The following is a 21,613-nucleotide window of genomic DNA, read 5'->3' as shown; positions in this document are numbered from 1 at the left end:
AGTTTTGGATGGGCGGAATGTGGGAGGCCGGCCAGGAGAGCATTGGAATAGTCAAGTCTAGAGGTAACATAGGCGTGGATGAGGGTTTCGGTGTAATGGGGCTGGGTGCAGAAAGTGTTGATACTTTTCAACAAGTGTTCTTCGTACTTCAAACTAAGTTTGTCCAAGAAATTTGACTGCATCTTTATTCTGAAAACAATATTCGTCATCCTTACAATATGTTTCTTTGCAGTGACTGACCAACGGCTGAAAATCGGTGTCCATTGCCCCTGTGAGGGGACGGCCACTCAATCGAAACAAAGGCTTCAACTGAGATTCTTTGGTAATATAAACCTCCCAGTCTGTATCGAGACTTCGTCACAAATAACATGGATCATTTTGTTTCTTTAATAATCCATTGCTCCATTGCTCATACGGCAGGTGTCTGGAGATTGAAAAGCTCATTAAACTTCATCCACAAAATAGGGGGGAAGATGAATTCATCGGCTCAATGTAGAGGGTTCCTCTCATTCTATATATAACCCCACCCCCACTGAGCCCCTCGATTAGATCCCAGCCTGTAACTCACTCCCCAGGTATCCGTTATTTTATGTATTAAACCCCCCCCCCGAACTCCTCGATTAGATTCCAGCCTGTAACTCACTCCCGGGTATCCGTTATTCTATATATAAACCCCCCAAACCCCTCGATTAGATTCCAGTCTGTAACTCACTCCCGGGTATCCATTATTCTATATATTAAACCCCCCGAACCCCTCGATTAGATTCCAGCCTGTAACTCACTCCCGGGTATCCATTATTCTATATATAAACCCCCCAAACCCCTCGATTAGATTCCAGTCTGTAACTCACTCCCGGGTATCCATTATTCTATATATAAACCCCCCAAACCCCTCGATTAGATTCCAGTCTGTAACTCACTCCCGGGTATCCATTATTCTATATATTAAACCCCCCGAACCCCTCGATTAGATTCCAGCCTGTAACTCACTCCCGGGTATCCATTATTCTATATATAAACCCCCCAAACCCCTCGATTAGATTCCAGTCTGTAACTCACTCCCGGGTATCCATTATTCTATATATAAACCCCCCAAACCCCTCGATTAGATTCCAGTCTGTAACTCACTCCCGGGTATCTGTTATTCTATATATAAACCCCCCCGAACCCCTTGATTAGATTCCAGTCTGTAACTCACTCCCGGGTATCCGATATTCTGTAGAATTTTCCTAAAGTATTTAATTTTAATTTGGGATTTGAAAACGTTGCGGCTTGTTGTATGTGTGCTTAAAGTGAACAGTTGGTGTATGTTTGTGTTAGTAGGTGTGGGGGAGGGGCGGGACGGAGGGGAACACAAGAAGAGAAAAGTGAATTTGCTGAGCGGCAGGATGTTAACGGGAATGGTGCAGGAAGTGGGATTTCCGGAAAGCCCCGTCATCTCTCCTACTTTCTTCTGTTTGAATGACAGGAAGGCCTCGGGGGGATATGGCCTCTCTCGCTGAGCAGAACCGGAAGATGCCTCACATCCTCATCATGTCGACCCCTACGACAAGAGCGCAGATGCACAGCCGGAGAAAACGGGACCTTAACGCAGACTACTGCGTATCGTACGTAGTCCTTAACCCTAACCCTAACCCTAACCCTGCCGACAGTGAGATAATCCACCTTCTGGTGTGATACTGTATTCAACCAGACCGAAGGCCCCAGGTTCAGTCCCGGGCCTGCAATGAATTAGGAACAGGCGTAGGCCATTCAGCCCCTCGAGTGCGTTCTGCCATTCAATTAGATCGTGGCCAATCTGTATCTCAACCCAATTGACCCGCATCCAACAAAAACCCTGTCAATCTCAGTTTTGACATTTTCAATTGACCCCCAGCCTCAACAGCTTTTTGGGGGGGGAGAGTTCCAGATTCCAGAATTAGTTGATCTCAGCCACTGTGATTGGCACCTGCATCTCTGTGCCAGAGAGGGGAGAATCAGCCAGGTCACCGTCCAACGATGCTGGCAAGTAAAACAACAACTTGCATTTATATAGCGCCTTTAATGTGGTCCCAAGGTGCTTCACAGGAGCGATTATCAGACAAAATTTGACACCGAGCCACATAAAGAGATATTAGGAGAGGTGACCAAAAGCTTGGTTAAAGAGGTAGATTTCAAGGAGTGACTTAAAGGAGGAGAGAGAGGCGGAGAGGTTTAGGGAAGGAATTCCAGACCTTGAGGCCCAGGCGGCTGTGTTATAAACTGGATAACCAGGTGGTGAAGGATAGAATACAAGAGCCTGGTCTTCAGTTGCTTCCAAGCCTTTATTCACAGAGATCCACATTACCCACTCCACACCCGAGATAAGCTCTCATATAAACGGATACCAGAGAGACCCCAATTGACAGGCACCACCTGAATACAATTAACACTAATTGATATAAATCATACAATTAACAGGCTGAAGGCATGGCCGCCAATGGTGGAGCAAAGGAAATCGGAGATGTGCAAGAGGCCGGAATTGGAGGAGCGCAGAGATCTCCGAGGGTTGTAGGACTGGAGGAGGTTACAGAGACCGGGGGGGGCGGGGGGTGAGGCCACGGAGAGATTTGAACACAAGGATGAGAATAGGCATGGGCGCCTGGTGAGGACAGGATTGGTCTTGGTTGCAACACCAGGATTGAAAAGCCTGCCCAACACTTTGGCGAGGCTCACAGATGAGCAGTGGTCATGTGGATTAGTCACTTTGAAAAACGCTCGGCTCTAAAACCTTTTCTTATACTCCATCATAATAGGAACACAGAAGAGAAGAACTGCTGTGTGCGCCCCATGTACATCGACTTCCGGAAGGATCTTGGCTGGAAGTGGATCCATGAACCCAAAGGTTACTATGCAAACTTCTGCATGGGACCCTGTCCATATATATGGAGCACAGACACCCAGTATACCACCGTAAGTGACAGCAGTATCACTAACACTCTCTGACCCTGCGAAATGTCGCTCGTCCCACACAGCCTCCAGCGGCTCAATCCATTTGTTTTCTTGTGATGTGAGTATTGACCGCTTATTAATAGCAGCAGTTTTAGCTCAGGCTCCCGGCGTCGCGCCAAACACTCCCAACTCAGTGTTCTTTCGTCCTATTTCCTTCCCTGGTAGGCTATCCCAAACATTTATTGCCTTTGGAGAATTGACTTTTTTTTCTCGGATCTCTTTAAATTTACTTTACACTAATTTGAGTTGATGTCCTTTACCTGCATTGGCCTGACTGACCTCACAGTAATATTCCGGGTTTCCCCTCTCAATAATTGATATTGCTTGATGAGGACCTCTCTTCACCTCCTCCGCTGTACATTGTACAGCTCTCGCTTGAAGGCTCAAATTCAGAGAATCGGCAACCACTGCAGGAGCCGGCAGCCTGTTCCAGAGGCCCACTGTTCTCTGGGCAAAGAAAAACGGGCTAAAGTCCAACCTAATTCTGCCCTTATGTACCTTGTAAAAGTGACCCTGGTCCTCCCGACCCTATTAAGTTGAAATAATTGGCCCACATAAGCACAATTTAGTACCTGCGTTATTTTATAAACCTTGATCAAACCGCCCCTGAGTTTTTTTTTAATCGTTCGTGGGATGTGGGCGTTGCTGGCGAGGCCAGCATTTATTGCCCATCCCTAATTGCCCTTGAGAAGTCTACTCTTCTCTTTGAACCTATCTAGGGGACTAAGGTGTTTTAAACTGAGGAATTAATCTTGTGGCCCTCCTCTGCACCCTTTCAAAAGCCTCAATATCCCCCATCATGTGGTGAGGAGACTGAAACTGGACAGAGTATTCCAACTGAGGCCTAACCAAGGGTTTTTAAGCAAGCACTGTGTGACATCATCATCCTGCGACAGAAGGCTGTGACCGGCCTCTGCAAACAGGCCCTAGCTGTTCTCGGGAAGTACAGAACACTCATCTTGAAACTTGTTTTAGCGTGTAGATAAAATAATAGAGATGAATTTGAGCTGGATATGTGGTGGGGGGGGGGGGGAGGGGGAGGGGGAGGGGGAGCAGCAGGGCGTTAAAGAGAAGTAGCATGGAAAATGGAATTTCCCCTTTAATTAATTTGTGATATGTTGGTGCTCAGGGCGTTTTAAGTTAGGCAACTCAGGCAGTTTCAGCTGCTGAGTATTTCGGTTAGAAAGAGCTGACCCAATCCCTTTTTCAGCAGTTTGATCAGAACCACATCAGGGTTTGGTTCAGTACAGGCAGGGGGAATGCTGAGGAGTGGTATTGCTCGCGGAGAGGGGCGGGCGCAGGGACACACATATACACTGGTACAGAGACACACATAGAAACTGTGTATATACAGGGACATACATGTACGCTGGTACAGGGACGCGCACGTACGCTGGTACAGAGACACACATAGAAACTGTGTATATACAGAGACATACACGTACACTGGTACAGAGACATACACGTACACTGGTACAGAGACATACACGTACACTGTTACGGAGACACACGTACACTGTTACGGAGACACACGTACACTGTTACGGAGACACACGTACACTGTTACGGAGACACACGTACACTGTTATGGAGACACACGTACACTGTTATGGAGACACACGTACACTGTTATGGAGACACACGTACACTGTTATGGAGACACACGTACACTGGTACAGAGACACACATAGAAACTGTGTATATACAGGGACACACACGTACACTGGTACAGAGAGACACATGTACACTGTTATGGAGACACACGTACACTGTTATGGAGACATGTACACTGGTACAGAGACACACGTACACTGGTACAGAGACACACATAGAAACTGTGTATATACAAGGACACACACGTACACTGGTACAGAGAGACACATGTACACTGTTATGGAGACACACGTACACTGTTATGGAGACATGTACACTGGTACAGAGACACATGTACACTGGTACAGAGACACACATAGAAACTGTGTATATACAAGGACACACATACACTGGTACAGAGACACACATAGAAACTGTGTATATACAGGGACACACACATACACTGGTACAGAGACACACACACGTACGCTGGTACGGAGACACACATAGAAACTGTATGTACAGGGACACACACACGTACGCTGGTACGGAGACACACACACGTACGCTGGTACGGAGACACACACACGTACGCTGGTACGGAGACACACACACGTACGCTGGTACGGAGACACACACACGTACGCTGGTACGGAGACACACACACGTACGCTGGTACAGAGACAGTTATTGGTTCTTACACAGCGGCATACCCACAGAGAGGCACATATACACACAGGGGCACACACTTGTACAGATATGAGGTGCACGCACATTTACACAAGTACACATATACACACAGAAGTATATGCGTCGATGCTCACACACCTTTTCCTCTCTTACATTCCTTTCTCCTTCTGCCCTGAAATGTATAAATGTAAGAAGTGCCCTGACTCACTAACGGGGACATTTTACTTCGATTCATTCCAGTGATTTTTTTTTGTGTGTCGGGTTAAAAGAAATGTTCCTGCACAGCTGACGATCTGAGTTCGCCAATCTAATGTGGCCCGTACCTTTTATAAAACGGAGGAACGGAATGCCGGAAATTGGAGCTGAGAACTAAATGTTGGAAGTGGATCAGGCGGCATTTGAAAGAGATGATGGAATATGTTTGGGTTCCTTTATCTTTCAACTCCTGACCAGCCCCTGTCCTTTTTTATCCTGAAATATCTAAATTTAATAAGTGCCTGGCTCACTAATTCATCGGTTTTGATCTGACGTGTGCTGCAGGGGCTTTCCCCACCCTGGAACCCAAGGGGATTTCCTCTGCCTCCAGTATTGTCTTTGATCTTCCCTATTGAGCTCTCTCTGGACGGAAGGGACTTCAGTGCTGATTAGCCTGGGGTTTTCCATCTAACCCAGAGCTTAGGCTTTTCCCATTACTGCCAGGCAGGGAGGAGGCTGACTTGACATAGGAACAGGAGGAGGCCATTCAGCTCCTCGAGCCTGTTCAGCCATTCAGTTAGATCATGGCTGACCTGTACCTCGACCCCATTTACCCATCCTTGGTCCATATCCCCTGATACCCTTACCCAAGCAAAATCTATCGCCCTCAGTCTTGAAAGTTTCAATTGATCCAGCATCCACAGCCTTTTGGGGGGCGTTTCAGATTTCCACTATCCTTTGTATAAAGAAGTACTTCGTGATTTCACTCCTAAATGGCCTATCCATTGTATCCCCCCTTCCCAGGGCAGGTACAGCCCGGGTTAGATACAGAGTAAAGCTCCCTCTACACTGTCCCATCAAACACTCCCAGGGCAGGTACAGCACGGTTTAGATACAGAGTAAAGCTCCCTCTACACTGTCCCATCAAACACTCCCAGGGCAGGTACAGCACGGGTTAGATACAGAGTAAAGCTCCCTCTACACTGTCCCATCAAACACTCCCAGGGCAGGTACAGCACGGGTTAGATACAGAGTAAAGCTCCCTCTCTAGTGTGATGTAAGAATGTGTCCCAGCCCTAACCTCGGCAGAGCCTCCCCTACTGCTGCACTGTAACTTCTATTTTCCACATCAGTCACTCTATGATCTCTGAGTCAGATTGCAAATGTGGTGCAGTATTGTGCTGAGGGCTGACACTCACTAGGAACTGACTGAGACTGACCAAACTCATTTCACACCGAGCCCTTACAACCAGCAAACTGACAGGGGACGCTTTCATCCCAACATTGTGGGCTGGATATTGACCCAGAGGTGAAAGGTCAGTGTAGCGCACTGCACTGGTCCATTCCCCCCCTCCCCCCAGGCAGTTTATGATTGCAGTTTATTTAAATGAGGCTAATCTGCATAAAGAAAGAACTTTCAGGACATCCCAAAGCGCTTTACAGCCAAATAAGTACTTTTGAAGTGTGCTCACTGTTGTAATGTAGCAGCTAATTTTTCGCACAGCAAGCTCCCACAAACAGCAATGAGGGGAATGAACAGTTTAGTGATGTTGGTTGAGGGATAAATATTGGCCTGGACACCAGGCAGAATTCCTCTGCTCTTCTACGTCCACCTGAGAGAGCAGACATTGGTTTAACGTCTCATTTGAGAGACAGTAACTCCAGCAGTGCAGCACTCCCTCAGTACTGCACTGGGAGAGTCAAACCTAGATCTTGTGCTCAAGTCTCAGGAGTGGGGCTTGAACCCACAACCTTCTGACTCAGAGGAGGGAGTGCTACCCACTGAGCCACAGCTGACACCTTTGGAAATTTCTAGATTTTTTTTCATGAGATATTTTTGACATTTGCAGATCATTCCCCAGGAAGCTGTGGAAGCTACATCATTAAATAAATTTAAAACAGAAATAGACAGTTTCCTAGAAGTAAAGGGAATTAGGGGTTACGGGGAGCGGGCAGGAAATTGGACATGAATTTAGATTTGAGGTTAGGATCAGATCAGCCATGATCTTATTGAATGGCGGAGCAGGCTCGAGGGGCCGATTGGCCTACTCCTGCTCCTATTTCTTATGTTCTTCTTATTTTAACAATGCGATAGGACAGGTTGTGTTTTCTTTTTACATTGAATTTACAGCATCTGGTCTATGCCGGCGTTTATGCTCCACACGCGCCTCCTTCCTCCTTTCTTTATCTCACCCTATCAGCACATCCTTCTATTCCTTTCCCGGTCATGTGCTTAACTAGTTTCCCCTTAAATGCCTCTATGTTATTCGCCTCAACTACTCCTTGTGGTAGCAAGTTCCACATTCTAACCGCTATCTAGTTAAAGAAATTTCTCCTGAATTCCTTATTAGATTTATTAGTGACGATCTTATATTTAGGACCCCTAGTTTTGGACTTCCCCACAAGTGGAAACATCTTCCCTTTCATAATTTTAAAGACCTCAATTAGGTCACCCTTCAGCCTTCTCTTTTCTCGAGAAAAGAGCCCCAGCCTCTTCAGTCTTTCCTGATAGTTATAACCTCTCAGTTCTGGTATTATCCTTGTAAATCTTTTCTCCACCTTTTCCAGTGCCTCTCTGTCCTGTTTGTAATATGGAGACCAGAAGTGTGCACAGTACTCCAAGTGTAGTCCAAGCAAGGTTCTGTGTAAGTTTAAGATAACGAAGGTGTTCAAATATCGAAGCAGAGACGCATGCGAGGCCACTCGGCCTTGGCTAAATACTTCCCAATGTTTGCCCACGTGTACGCACTAACGAGGTTGCCATCTCCTTCCCTTACAGGTCTTGGCTTTATACAACATGCACAACCCTGGAGCGTCTGCATCCCCATGCTGTGTCCCCCAGGTCCTGGAACCTCTGCCTATCCTCTACTATGTAGGCCGACAACCCAAAGTGGAGCAACTCTCCAACATGATCGTGAAGTCGTGCAAGTGCAGTTGAAGGGCCGACAGAAGGAGAGGCCTGAGGCCTCCGAAATCTAGAGCCAAAGTCGAACCAACTCGGAAGCCTCCAGGTGGATTATATCTGCACAGACTAGTTCAGCACACGACTATCGTGAGAAAATAGAGGTTTTCTGTTTGTTTTTTTCCCATTTGGTGACTGAGAAATCCGCCTGCTAGTTCCTGCCAGAAGCTCTGAACAGTCTGACCCAAGTCTGTATAGTTTTAGGCTCCAGAATTCGAGCTCGGGCACAATTCTGAGTTGGAGACTGATTTTAGTGTTTTTATTTTCTAAATGACGGACGTTCCTAATTTATAAATCGAGGGCTCTATCTGAACTGGTTTATTCTAGAGCCTGCTTAAAATATTCCCATTTTTTTGTCGTATCCCGCAATGCAGTGCCGAAGCCCCTATTTTCGAGGCCTCAAAAAAGCCTCACTGAATCACGGACCAAAATTCTCTCAGAGGTCTGCAACACTTTAACAACATGGGTGTCCCATTGAGTTCCCGTAATGCTTCATATAAATGATTATGCCTCCTAAAACCAGTGTGAAAACTATCAGCAGCTGGTTGAGGAGCAGAAGGTCAAGGAGATCGATGAACTTTCTGGTGCTCAGCACGGCAGCATTTCGATGAACGTGTTATTCCAGGACCAGGCCTTAGGCCTGTTGCCTCCTTGAAGCCTGGCAGGAGAACAGATTTAAAAACAAACAAAAAAAAAATAGTCGCACAACGGTGGACTAAACGCATCGAAAATCTGCTCGAAAGGATAGCGAAGCCATTTCGACACAAAACAAAGGTGGAATGGTAGCTTGTTTGGGCCTGACTTTTAGAGTTGAAAGTCAAAATCCTTGTTAACACAGTCCAGTCCGTTCTGAGTAAGTCGTTTGAGTTTCTGGGTCTTGGGGGCTGCACATTGGTGCATCGACTCGTCAAACATGCTGCCGTCGTGTCCCGCCAAACTAGTGTACGCCTTTCTAAAAATAATCGATTCTCAATCTTCTGCTGCTGAGGTCCTGTTTGTATTTCTGGGGGAGGAGGATGGGGAGAAATTGCTCGGAATGGACTTCCTCGCGCTACTCCCTCTCTGGTTGTCCCGTTTGTACTGAGCACTGAAAGGGTTAAACAGGCGAATGGACGACTCCTGCACCAATTAGCTCTCCGTCTGCGGCAACGTTCTGGGCGGTTCCACGTCCTAGTAATCCGACGATCGTTAGGAGCATCTTAACAGGACCGTTCCGACGTTGGAACTTCAAGAAGCAGCGGCTTCACTGCCCCCATGGAATGACATTGCGTGGCGTTCGATGTAGGCCACAGGGAAGGCGGGGAGGGGGGCAGTGGTCACCAACTGAAGGCCCCCAAAGGCCATGCGTTGTGCTTAGAATATCTGTGAATCTGGAATGTTCCGAACTCAACACTGAACCTCATTTTGCAGAACGCAACGGGAGCTTTGCACAGATTCAATTCGGTACAAGCCCAATTGTGGGGAGTGGGGTCCATTCACCCCACCCCTCATTTTGCCCCATGAACTTCTGACTCACCCAGAGCCATCTGCAGATGGACAAATGACAACCCCGCTGGGCAGGAGGAACACTAGAAAGGAAACAGGGAGCCTCATTGCTCCTGTCAGGCAGTCGAAGGTCAGGTCCTGAGGGCTGGTTTTCTCCCTCAAAGGACAACTGCACGTGAAGCAGAAGGAACTTTAGACAGACAAGAAAATAATCTGAAAAAGATAAATAATAATAACATGTTTAGCAAGAGGTGAGGCCATTGCCCAATGCCAGGGGCAGCTTTGCATTTGGTGCGTTGGGTTTGGACCAATTGGTTGATGGTGTTGAATGTAGGAACAGGAGGAGTCCCTCGAGCCTGTTCCGCCATTCAATGAGATCATGGCTGATCTGTGACCTAACTCCATATACCCACCTGTCTTGGCCTCATATCCCTTAATATCTTTGGTTAACAAAAATCTATCAATCTCAGATTTAAAATTAACTATTGAGCTAGCATCAACTGCCGTTTGCAGAAGAGAGTTCCAAACTTCTACCACCCTTTGTGTGTAGAAGTGTTTCCTAACTTAATTCCTGAAAGTCCTGGCTCTAATTTTTAGGCTATGTCTCCTAGTCCCCAACCAGGGGAATTAGGGTAGATAGAGGGAAACTATCAGTTCCCCTTAATATCTTGAAACTTCAATCAAATCACCCCTTAATCTTCTAAGTTCCAGGGAATGCAGCCCTAGTTTGTGTAATCTCTCCTCGTAATTTAACCCTTGGTATCATTCTGGTCAATGCATTTCCTCCAAGGCCGATATATCCTTCCTGAGGTGCGGTGCCCAGAACTGATCAGGTGTGGTCTAACCGGGGCTTGAGTTAAATAGTGTAACGATAGAACTGCTGGAACATTAGCCAAGCTCTAGATTCTCCATAACCACCAGTGACCCTTCTAGTGGGATGTTTCTGTTTATCCCCATTAATGGGGAGGGGGAAGGATCTAACGTTTTCTCCCTCCTCAATCTAACCAGGTGTGTGGGGGGGTGTTGTAGAATGTGAAAGTGCCTTTATACCAGTGGTTAGTCCCAACATTATTTTGTGCTATTGGTGAAACGGGAAGGGTTGCTTGTCTTGTGAGGATCCCATTGAGAGGCGGGAGTCAGGAAGATTGATTGCATCACTCCTTTTCCCACTAGCGTCTGAGGGCAGGACCACCCCACGCCTCCCTCCCATTTCCGTTTGTCCACTCGGCCAGAAAAGGCTGAAGGTTCTCGTTGGACACCTGATGCTAATGCGATGCCCAACGGGCAGCTTTGCTCCTGAGATCAAGCGGTGGGAGTTTGAACTCTGAAAGGAGCACATCAAGTCCCATTCACCCGTCACCCCCTGTGCTCGCTGACCGACATTGGCTCCTGATCCAGCAACGCCTCGATTTTAAAATTCTCACCATTGTTTCCAAATCCCTCCATGGCCTCACCCCTCCCTATCTCTGTCACCTCCTCCAGCCCTACAACCCTCTGAGATCTCTGCTCTCCTCCGATTCTGACCTCTTGCACATCCCCGTTTACCTTCGCCCCACCATTGGCGGCCGTGTCTTCAGCTGCCTGGAGCCTAAGCTCTGGAATTCCCTCCCTAAACCTCTCCCCCCTCGCTATCTCTCTCTTCTTAAAACCTACCTCTTTGACCAAGCTTTAAGTCACCTGTCCTAATATCTCCTTATGTGGCTCGGTGTCAAATTTTGTCTGATTGCGCTCCTGTGAAGCACCTTGGAACGTTTTCCTACATTAAAGAGGCTCTATAAACGCAAGTTGTTGATGAGCGATGACCGTAATAGTAACTAGACTGAAATGTCAATGGCCCAAGGCCAGGACTGGACTGTATAATGGCCCAGGACTGGGCCTATTCTCTCTGGAGTTTAGAAGAATGAGAGGTGATCTAATTGAAACATATAAGATTATGAGGGAGCTTGACAGGGTAGATGCTGAGAGATTATTTTCCCCTGGCTGGAGAGTCTAGAACTTGGGACATAGTCACAGGAGAAGGGATCGGCCATTCAAGACTGAGATGAGGAGGAATTTCTTCACTCAGCGGGTTGTGAATCTTTGGAATTCTCTACCCCAGAGGGCTGTGGATGCTGAGACATTGAATATATTCAAGGCTGAGATCGATAGATTTTTGGACTTTAGGGGAATCGAGGGATATGGGGATCGGGCGGGAAAGTGGAGTTGAGGTCAAAGATCAGCCATGATCTGATTGAATGGTGAGCAGGCTTGAGAGGCCGTCTCCTGCTCCTAATTCTTATGCTCTTATAATGGGCACCAGACTGAGCAGTGTGAAGCCCACAGGCCAGGGGCTCCTGATGTAGGAATGCGGGATTGTTCCGATGGTCCATGTCGGATGGGTTTCACAGATCACGTGACCCTTTGGCTTGGCCAGAACCCAGGTGACCCTTTGAATAATTGGGTGAACTTGCCCTGTAGAAAAACCTTTTTTTATGCAAATGTAAAATATCCGCGTGAAGCCAAATAATCTGAACTCCTGATATAATGAAACGTCAAGGCAAAGATTACAACATGGTTCAGCTGTGTAAGTTCAAATATCTTTGGCTAGATACAGTCTCGGCCTATCTCGCCAATGAAACATTATCCCTTGAGACGTTCTCTATTTACTGAATCGACCTCGGTTACTAGCACTTGAAGTATGAATAAAGTGTCAAATGTAAGTAGCGTTTCCTTATTGTCACAGGGATTGGGCTGAAGTGGGAGAAGCTGCTTTATCCTGGCACGTGTTGAAACTATTTTACAGTCAGGAGGTGGGGCTGGTATTCCGGCCAGCTGCTAAACCATGAGCACTCAACAATCTACCTGGCAGACTGGGACTGGGACTGTATAATGGTCCAGGGCTGGGACTAGACTGGACTGTGTAATGGTCCAGGGCTGGGTCTAGACTGGACTGTGTAATGGCCCAGGGCTGGGACTAGACTGGACTGTCAATGGCCCAGGGCTGGGACTAGGCTGGACTGTCAATGGCCCAGGGCTGGGACTAGGCTGGACTGTCAATGGCCCAGGGCTGGGACTAGGCTGGACTGTCAATGGCCCAGGGCTGGGACTAGGCTGGACTGTCAATGGCCCAGGGCTGGGACTAGGCTGGACTGTCAATGGCCCAGGGCATGGGACTAGGCTGGACTGTCAATGGTCCAGGGCTGGGACTAGGCTGGACTGTCAATGGCCCAGGGCTGGGACTGGGACTGTTGATGGCTCGTGGCTGGGATTAGTCCGGACTGTCGATGACTCGGGGATGAGATTGGTACAGTATCTGCACTGGTACTGGACTGAGCCTAGCACAATTCGTACACCGATACCAGCCCAAAACCTCCAACACTACAGGGCAGGAGCTGGGAAGGCCTGTATTGGTACAGGATGGGAGCTGGTATGTGCAGCAAGGGGGCAAATTGTTTCACTTCAAGGGGATAGAAAAGTTGACGGTGTTTATCTCACTTGCAGCCTGTCCTGTCGGCTAGGAGTGCAGATGGAAGAGGCCGGGAGCCTATGATCATTTTAGTAACGTGATAAACCCACTTAGATACCTGATGAGGGTCAGAGGTCACATTCTGGGGCCTCGATTCTAATAGTGAGCAAGACAATCTAATCTGAACTTTTGTATTTTAAACACAAATCTTATTAAAAATAGCCTTTGACACCTTGGTATATCCTGGACATCTTCTAATTGACTGGGGAGAGGGGAGGGGAGATATACAAACTGGAATTGTTCACATCGCCATCTAAACACCATGGTAACTGCTACATGCTGCTGCTATCACTGAAAATGAACCACTAGTTTTAAACTAATTGTGTACATGGGGAGATTTAATGGAGGTGTTTAAAATCATGAGGGGTTTTGATGAGAGTAAATAAGGAGAAACTGTTTCCAGTGGCAGGAGAGTCAGTAACCAGAGGACACGGGTTTAAGATAATTGGCAAAAGAACCAGGGGGGAGATGAGGAGAATTTTTTTTATGCAGTGAGTTGTTATGATCTGGAATCCACTGCCTGAAAGGGCGGTGGAAGCAGATTCAATAGTAACTTTCAAAAGGGAATTGGATAAATACTTGAAGGGGAAAAATTTGCAGGGCTATGGGGGGGAAGGGGGAATGGGACTAATTGGATAGCTCTTTCAAAGAGCCAGCACAGGCATAATGGGCCGAATGGCCTCCTCCTGTGCTGTATGATTCTATGAAAACCACTTTAAACTGTGCTCTTGTTTTATGGCCTCATCAAGATTCTAGTGCAGGAATAGAAACCTCTGTATCTCCAATATAACTGTCCACAAAAATAACCCTCAAAAGACCACAAACTGGACTATCAACAAACACAGCAGATCAGAGGGGTGGACTTCATTCTGCAAGGGTTCCTTTATCTCTTTGCAGTACAGGATGAGAAGGCAGCAGATCGGATTCCATGTTTAGCGTGTTTTCTTTAACAATGTGACTGCTTAGAGGGGAACTGAATGGACTAAGCAATGCTTTAGCACGGCCAAGCAGTAAACCAAGCAATGCTTTTTAAGTAAGAGACCCGGACAAAGGGGGACATTTGAGAGGGAAAAAGAAGCCCCAGAGAGGTTTTCTGATGTGGTCTCTCGCTAGGATATGAGTGGGGCTGCGTGTTCTCGACATCGCGCCCTCCGTTACACCTAGGATTCCGAAACCATAGGGAAAATTTCATCAGGTTCCAATCCCAACATGGGAGCTCAGGTCAGGCACAAGGCTATAACACGATAGGGCTAATGCTGCTGTCTAGTGAGGCTCCATGTTGGGAGTGGGTCTGATAAAATGACCCCTCCGAGACCATCCAACTTCCTCCCCCCTCCCCCGATGTCCAATTTTCAGGGGCTCAATCTTTGCTCCAAGGATTCGCAGTTGTGAGAATTTGGTGCATTGTGCCAACAAGTCTTGGTGTGATTTGTAAATACAATATATGATTAGGGCCAACTTTCTGAATGTCTCCCTTCTTCAGATAATCAGCCCTATCGCATTTCCTAAAGATGCTAGTGGGAATGCGGCAAATTTTCTTCCCTTCGTGTTGACTGGCTCCCCAATGTGGACATCTTGCACTCTTCTGGCTGGATGGTCAACACAACATTGGGCATTTGGGATACACAGCCAGGCCTGATGTACACCAGAAGGAGACCCCCCCCCCCACCACAAGCCAGCAACAGCACAGAGCAAACCTCCCTGCCCCATCACTCGCTGCGCTGGGCGAGGTCAAGAGGCTCGATCCTCGCTCTGTATCTCACACTTCGCCAAAGTGAAGTTTTAGTTCTTTTAGAATTGCACTATAACATTTTGGACATGTCTTAATATTTTGAAATGAGGAAAATTTGAAACTATTTGTAACCATTTTTCTGGGACGGGATGGGTGGTTGGAGGGGGGGTCTATTCTAAGAGTCCCTGGGGCCAGCGATTGCACAGAAAAGGGTTGACCTACCGTATTTACTCACATATAGACCGCACCTCAAATGTGATCCCCTGGGGTGGGGGGGAATTAATGATTCATTTATAAGCCTCATCCCCAACCCCCCAACTTAAAATGATTTTTTTGGTGTGTGTTTAAGAAGTGTAACTGATACTGAATATTGAGTGTCCCATCCCTCTCCCAACTCCCAAGGGTTTCATGGAAAAACATACACCCCTATTTTTGAATTTTGAACAAAATGGTGTTTCACAATTAAATAAATACACTGTCTGTCTCTGGGTTTCTTCGAAACTCTGTGTAACCAATCTTTGATCTCTGAGTTGTGCATTGGTTCAGTATTATCAAAGCTCATGTGGTTGTCTTGTGTAAATGGTGTTCCTCCCATGTACTGAATACTTATAATGTACAGAACCACATTTGTAAATAGTTAATAAAGAATTTTACAAATCTCTCCAGATACCTGTGTCTCCATTTATTCACCAATCACCAAACTCAGCCTCTTACATTCAGTGTTCTGTCTCTGTGACTAATACAAGCATTTCCCCCCGTCCAACCCATCAAGGGTCCATCTGTATCTCTACAATATATTAAAAATCTTAATCTGCACACACTACCTGTCAATTTTTTCCATTATAAATTCCTATGTCCACATTTATAATGGAAGCTCCCCATGTAAACTTGTCACACTGTAATTATACTCTCCACCACTGCTGGAGGAAGGGTGTAATTACAGTGTGACATGTTTACATGGGGAGCTTCTATTATAAATGTGGTCACAGAATGCAAGTATATAAAAATAACGACAGAATATATGACCTTAAAACGTGGACTGAATTATAGTAACAGGAGGAGGCCATTCAGCCCCTCGAGCCTGTTCTGTCATTCAATTAGATCATGGCTGATCTATATCTTAATTCCATTTACCTGGCTTGGTTCCATATCCCTCATACCCTTACCCAACAAAAATCTATCAATCTCAGCATTACATTTTCAATTGACCCCCAGCCTCAACAGCTTTTTGGGGGAAGAGAGTTCCAGATTTCCACTCCCCTTTGTGTGAAGAAGTGCTTCCTGACATCACCCCTGAACGGCCTAGCTCTAATTTTAAGGTTATGCCCCCTTGTTCTGGACTCCCCCCACCAGAGGAAATAGTTTCTCTCTATCGACCCTAACAAATCCTTTAATCATCTTAAACACCTCAATTAGATCACCCCTTAATCATCTATATTGAAGGGAATACAGGCCTAGTTTATGCAACCTGTCCTCATAATTTAACCCTTTAAGCCCTGGTATCATTCTGGTGAATCTGTGCTGCACCCCCTCCAAGGCTAATATATCCTTCCTGAGGTGCGGTGCCCAGAACTGAACGCAATACTCCAGATGGGGTCTAACCAGAGCTATGACATAACATCCACCCCTTTGTATTCCAGCCCTCTTGAGATAAAGGCCAACATTCCATTAGCCTTTTAAATTATTTTTTGTACCTGTTCACTAGCTTTTAGTGTTTTCTGTACTGGGACCCCAAAATCTCTCTGCTCCTCCATAGTTCCTAGCTTCTCGCCATTTAGAAAATACTCTCCTATCTTTCTTGGATGGAAAGTGAATGGCCTCTCACTTTCCACATTGAACTCCATCGGCCACAGTTTTGCCCACTCACTCAATCTATCAATATCCCTTTGCAACTTTCTGGTCCCATCTACACTATTTACTGTGCCACCTAACTTAGTGTCGTCAGCAAGCTTGGATATATGGCTCTCCGTTCCTTCAACTAAGTCATTTATAAATATAGTGAGAAGCTGTGGCCCTAGTTCAGATCCCTGGAGGGGGGGGAACCCACTAGTCACATCTTATTATCCCTACTCTCTGCCTCCTACCTCCTAACCAATTCCCTACCCATAAATGGGACCATTTATTCCACTTATCACAGGGCAGCGTTCTGCAGGTGGCCCCTCCTCCATCGTAAGGGTAAATGGGGCTGTCTAGCTCTGGTTGTAGCCTACCTAGAAGAAGGAACTTCAAAAATCAAAGCCTTGAGGGAGGCAACGAGAAGCCAATTCAGCTACTCTTCCCTAGTAAGTTTGCTCAAGAATCTCTCAAGTGTGTGAGACTGGAGTCAGGATCTGCACCGGGGGAGGGGGAGGAGGGGGTTTGCAGAGCACAGTGGATGGAGGACCACGATGTACTAAGTTTCAAAAATTCAGAAGACTTGCCACAGGAGCTGGGCGAATAAACGTAAGAACTTGGCGCCTTTCACGACCTCAGGACGGCCCAAAGCACTTTACAGACAGTGAGGTACTTTCGAAGTGTAGTCACTGTTGGAATGTAGGAAACGCAGCAGCCAATTTGCGCACAGCAGGATCCCACAAACAGCAACGTGATAAATGACCGGAGAATCCGTATTAGTGATGTTGGTTGAGGTGCAAATGTTGGTCAGGAGACCGGGGAGAACTCCCCTGCTCTTCTTCGAAATAGTGCCACAGAATCTTGTACGTCCACCTGAGGGAGCAGACGTTTATCGGCACCTCCAACAGTGCGGCACCCCCTCAGTAATGCGGCCAATACGCCTGCTGAGAGCAGACTGCATTGTTTTGCTCATCTTGGGAGAGTATCAGTACCTGCCCACTCTCCCCACTCTCCCCACTTCCCCCCCACCGTGGATAGAAACTGAGCAGCTCAAACTCTGTCGGCACTTGACCGAAAGTACTTTCCCTCTGAGGAATCGGCTAATTTTGGAAACGCACAAACTGCCAGGTGGGGAATCTGCTGCCGAATTAGCATCTCCGGAGAAAGCCAAGACAAATATATAGAGGATTTCCTGCAGGAAGTCATCAACCGGGCCGACAAGGATTGGCCCACAGCTCAGCTCCATTCCAGGTCCAGAGATATTCTCTTCGACATCACGGCGTCTGCTGGGATCACGTGAGGTCTCGTCTGTTTCTGACGCCAAAGGCCCGATTTTAACCCTGCCCGCCTGGCAGGGTTAAAATGGCGGTTGGGCACAGCATTCCTGACACATTTGCGCCCACCGTCACTTTAATTGCTGTTTTTTTTGTCAACGTTGGAGCCGACTGGCGCAGGCAGGCAGGGTCCTAATTAATATTTAATCCTCGGGGGCCTAATTAATATTTAAATGTCAGGGGCCTAATTAATATTTAAACCTCGGGGGCCTAATTAATATTTAAATGTCAGGGGACTAATTAATATTTAAATGCCGGGAGCCGATGACCTCAGTCAGACCCTGCTGTGATTTTTACCTCTGACCGTGCGACCTCCCCTTCCCCCAATCGTGAGTGCCTCTGGACCCTCCCCCGGAACTCATGGCTGGGGACCGTCCTTGGCACAAATGCAGCTCGCCGCCTGGGAGTCTGGGGAAATCCGGTAGGCCTGCTGTCATTTAAAGGCAGCTGGCAGTCCTTAAAGGGGAGGTTAACGTTTTCAAAGGCAGTCAATGGGCAGCACGTTACCGAGGCAGCAGACAGCAGAACGTCAGCCAGAGCAAGAATAATGCATACGTATTCCAATTGGCGGGGTGTGACTAGTGGTGTCCCCCAGGGATCTGTACTGGGGCCGTAACTTTTCACTATATTTATGAATGACTTGGATGAAGGAATAGAGAGCCATATAATCAAGTTTGCTGATGACACTAAGTTAGGTGGCACTAGTGCAGATGGGAGCAGAAAGTTGCAAAGGAACATTGATAGATTAAGTGAGTGGGCAAAACTGTGGCCGATGGAGTTCAAAGTGGGAAGTGAGAAGTCATCTCCTTTGGACCTAAACAATGGCGAGAAGCTGGGAACTATGGAGGAGCAGAGAGATTTAGGGGTCCCAGTACAGAAATCACTAAAAGCTAGTGAACAGGTACAAAAAATAATTAAAAAGGCTAATGGAATCTCAAGAGGGCTAGAATACAAAGGGGTGGATGTTATGATATTGGTTAGACCCCATCTAGAGACTGCATTCAGTTCTGGACACTGCACCTCAGGAAGGTTACATTGGCCTTGGAGGGGGGGGGTGCAGTGCAGATTCACCAGAATGAAACCCGGGGCCGAAAGGGTTAATTTATGAGGACAGGTGGCATCGACTAGGCTTGTATTCCCTTGAATATAGAAGATTAAGAGGTGATCTAATTGAGGTGTTTAAGATGATTAAAGGATTTGATAGTGTCGATAGAGAGAAACTATTTCCTCTGGTGGGGGGAGTCCAGAACAAGGGGGCATAACCTTAAAATTAGAGCTAGGCCGTTCAGGGGTGATGTCAGGAAGCACTTCTTCACACAAAGGGTGGTGGAAATCTGGAACTCTCTTCCCCCAAAAAGCTGTTGAGGCTGGGGGTCAATTGAAAATTTCAAAACTAAGATTGATAGATTTTTGTTGGGTAAGGGTATAAGGGATTATGGAACCAAGGCAGATAAATGGAATTAAGATACAGATCAGCCATGACCTAATTGAATGGTGGAAGAGGCTCGAGGGGCTGAATGGCCTCCTCCTGTTCCTATGTTCCAGAGCAACGTGATTGGCCAGTACAGCCGCGGCGGTCCTCTTTCGGATGGGACTTTAAACCGAGACCCCGTCTGCCCTCTCAGGTGGATGTAAAAGATCCCATGGCCACTATTTCGAAGAAGAGCAGGGGAGTTCTCCCCGGTGTCCTGGCCAATATTTATCAATCAACCAACATCACTGAAACATTATCTGGTCATTCAGCACATTGCTGTTTGTGGGATCTTGCTGTGCGCAGATTGGTTGCCGCGTTTCCTACATTACAACAGTGACTACACTTCAACGTACTTCATTGGCTGTAAAGCGCTTTTGGGGCTTCCTGAGGTTGTGAAAGGTGCTATATAAATGCAAGTTTGTACTTTCTATGCTGTTTGTATAAGTATTTTGTCTATGTTAAGTCAATGTGTGTATAAATGTGCAGTACCATATTTATTATATGTATATAGACGCACAGTGTGTATATATTTTTATATATATCTCTCTCATTATAATTGTTGCTCTTTCCCTACTTGCTTGTTATCTCGCTGTTCCCTGGGTGCATTCCAGGGCACTGCCGACAAGTTGCATTCTGCTCTCTCTGTTCAGGGAACAAGCCGTTTCTTGTCAGTGTTCAGTCACTGACACGAAAGGGAACCCAGGAAAATCGCAAGAACTGCTCGATTCTCTCACAGCATCTCCGTGCAATCTCGTCCTCTCAAATATCCTCTTCGCACGTTGTGTTCCATGGGGTTTAACCCTTCGAGTGCTTCACTGGCATATTCCTGGCAAAGCAGAGAAGATCGTGAATGCTTTTTCAGAGATTGTCAAGCTAGGAATTCGATTTTGTTTTTACATAGAATTTACAGCACAAAAACAGGCCATTCGGCCCAACTGGTCCATGCTAGTGTTTATGCCCCATTTGCAAGCCGATTTGCAAGTCTATCGTGAACGGTGCCTGATATTATGTACCAGGCGGTCTATGTGGTATCTGATAGTGTATAGGGGTGGTCCCGTCTCCTGGAATGCTCTTCTTGCCATCTATGATTGTGTAAAAGTGGCATTAACATGAAATATTAATTAGAAATAGTTTGGACCAGTTTGGCAGCTGCCTATGATACAGATAAAAGTGCTTAAATCTTCCTCAGTGTGAATTAATCAAAAAAAAACTAGCCATAATTACCGTCAAACTATTTCTTATGGGCTTAGAATCATAGAATCCTCCAGCGCGGCAGATGCCCATTCGGCCCGTCGTGCCTGTGCTGGCTCTTTGAAAGAGCTGTCCAATTTTAGTCCCACATCCCAGCTCTTTCCCCATAACCCTGCAAATTAGACCTCGTTCAAAAAAATAATTGGAATTCGAGAAGAAGGCGGCCCACCTCCACCTTCTCAGGGCAACTAAGGATGAGCAATAAATGCCAGCATCGCCCACATCCCGAGAACGAATTAAAAAACAAATCTCACCCAGCAGCTCGGTACAGCTAATAAACAAAAACCCGCTGTTGGGTGGGAGCAGCAGAGAATTTTCACAATCCTTTCCCACTCAGCATGGCGCCTCCTTAGGGTTACATTTCACGCTCCTGGGTGATTTGTTGTAAACACATACTGATGTGACCTGTTGTTTATGAGATCCAACTGGGTTAGTCATCATTCAGAGGTATTGCCCACCAGTATGGACTTGCTCCATGGTTTGGAAATGGTGACTGTTGACGAGTGTGTCCCATTGGATACTGGTTTCACATCACCAGCTTTTGCATCTTCAGTAACGACACCCTCATCGCTCAGAGTGTCCTGGAAAA

General features: G+C 46.7%; 1 protein-coding gene across 1 annotated transcript in view; it reads left to right on the top strand.

Annotated features, from left to right (window-relative positions):
* The window catches only part of LOC137306022 (transforming growth factor beta-1 proprotein-like), a 43,170-nt gene extending 27,371 nt beyond the window's left edge, over positions 1 to 15,799 (top strand). The window contains exons 4-7 of the mRNA XM_067975043.1: positions 233 to 322; positions 1,469 to 1,607; positions 2,775 to 2,931; positions 8,228 to 15,799. Coding sequence (XP_067831144.1) covers positions 233 to 322; positions 1,469 to 1,607; positions 2,775 to 2,931; positions 8,228 to 8,386 — 545 coding nt within the window. The 3' untranslated portion in view covers positions 8,387 to 15,799. The remainder of the gene's footprint in view (positions 1 to 232; positions 323 to 1,468; positions 1,608 to 2,774; positions 2,932 to 8,227) is intronic.
* Positions 15,800 to 21,613: the final 5,814 nt, after the last annotated feature.

The sequence above is a fragment of the Heptranchias perlo genome, chromosome 41 (assembly GCF_035084215.1).
Source record: "Heptranchias perlo isolate sHepPer1 chromosome 41, sHepPer1.hap1, whole genome shotgun sequence".
In the NCBI taxonomy this organism is placed as follows: Eukaryota; Metazoa; Chordata; class Chondrichthyes; order Hexanchiformes; family Hexanchidae; genus Heptranchias; species Heptranchias perlo.
The sequence above is the reverse complement of the archived record's forward strand: the minus strand, read 5'-3'. Positions and strand labels throughout refer to the sequence as shown.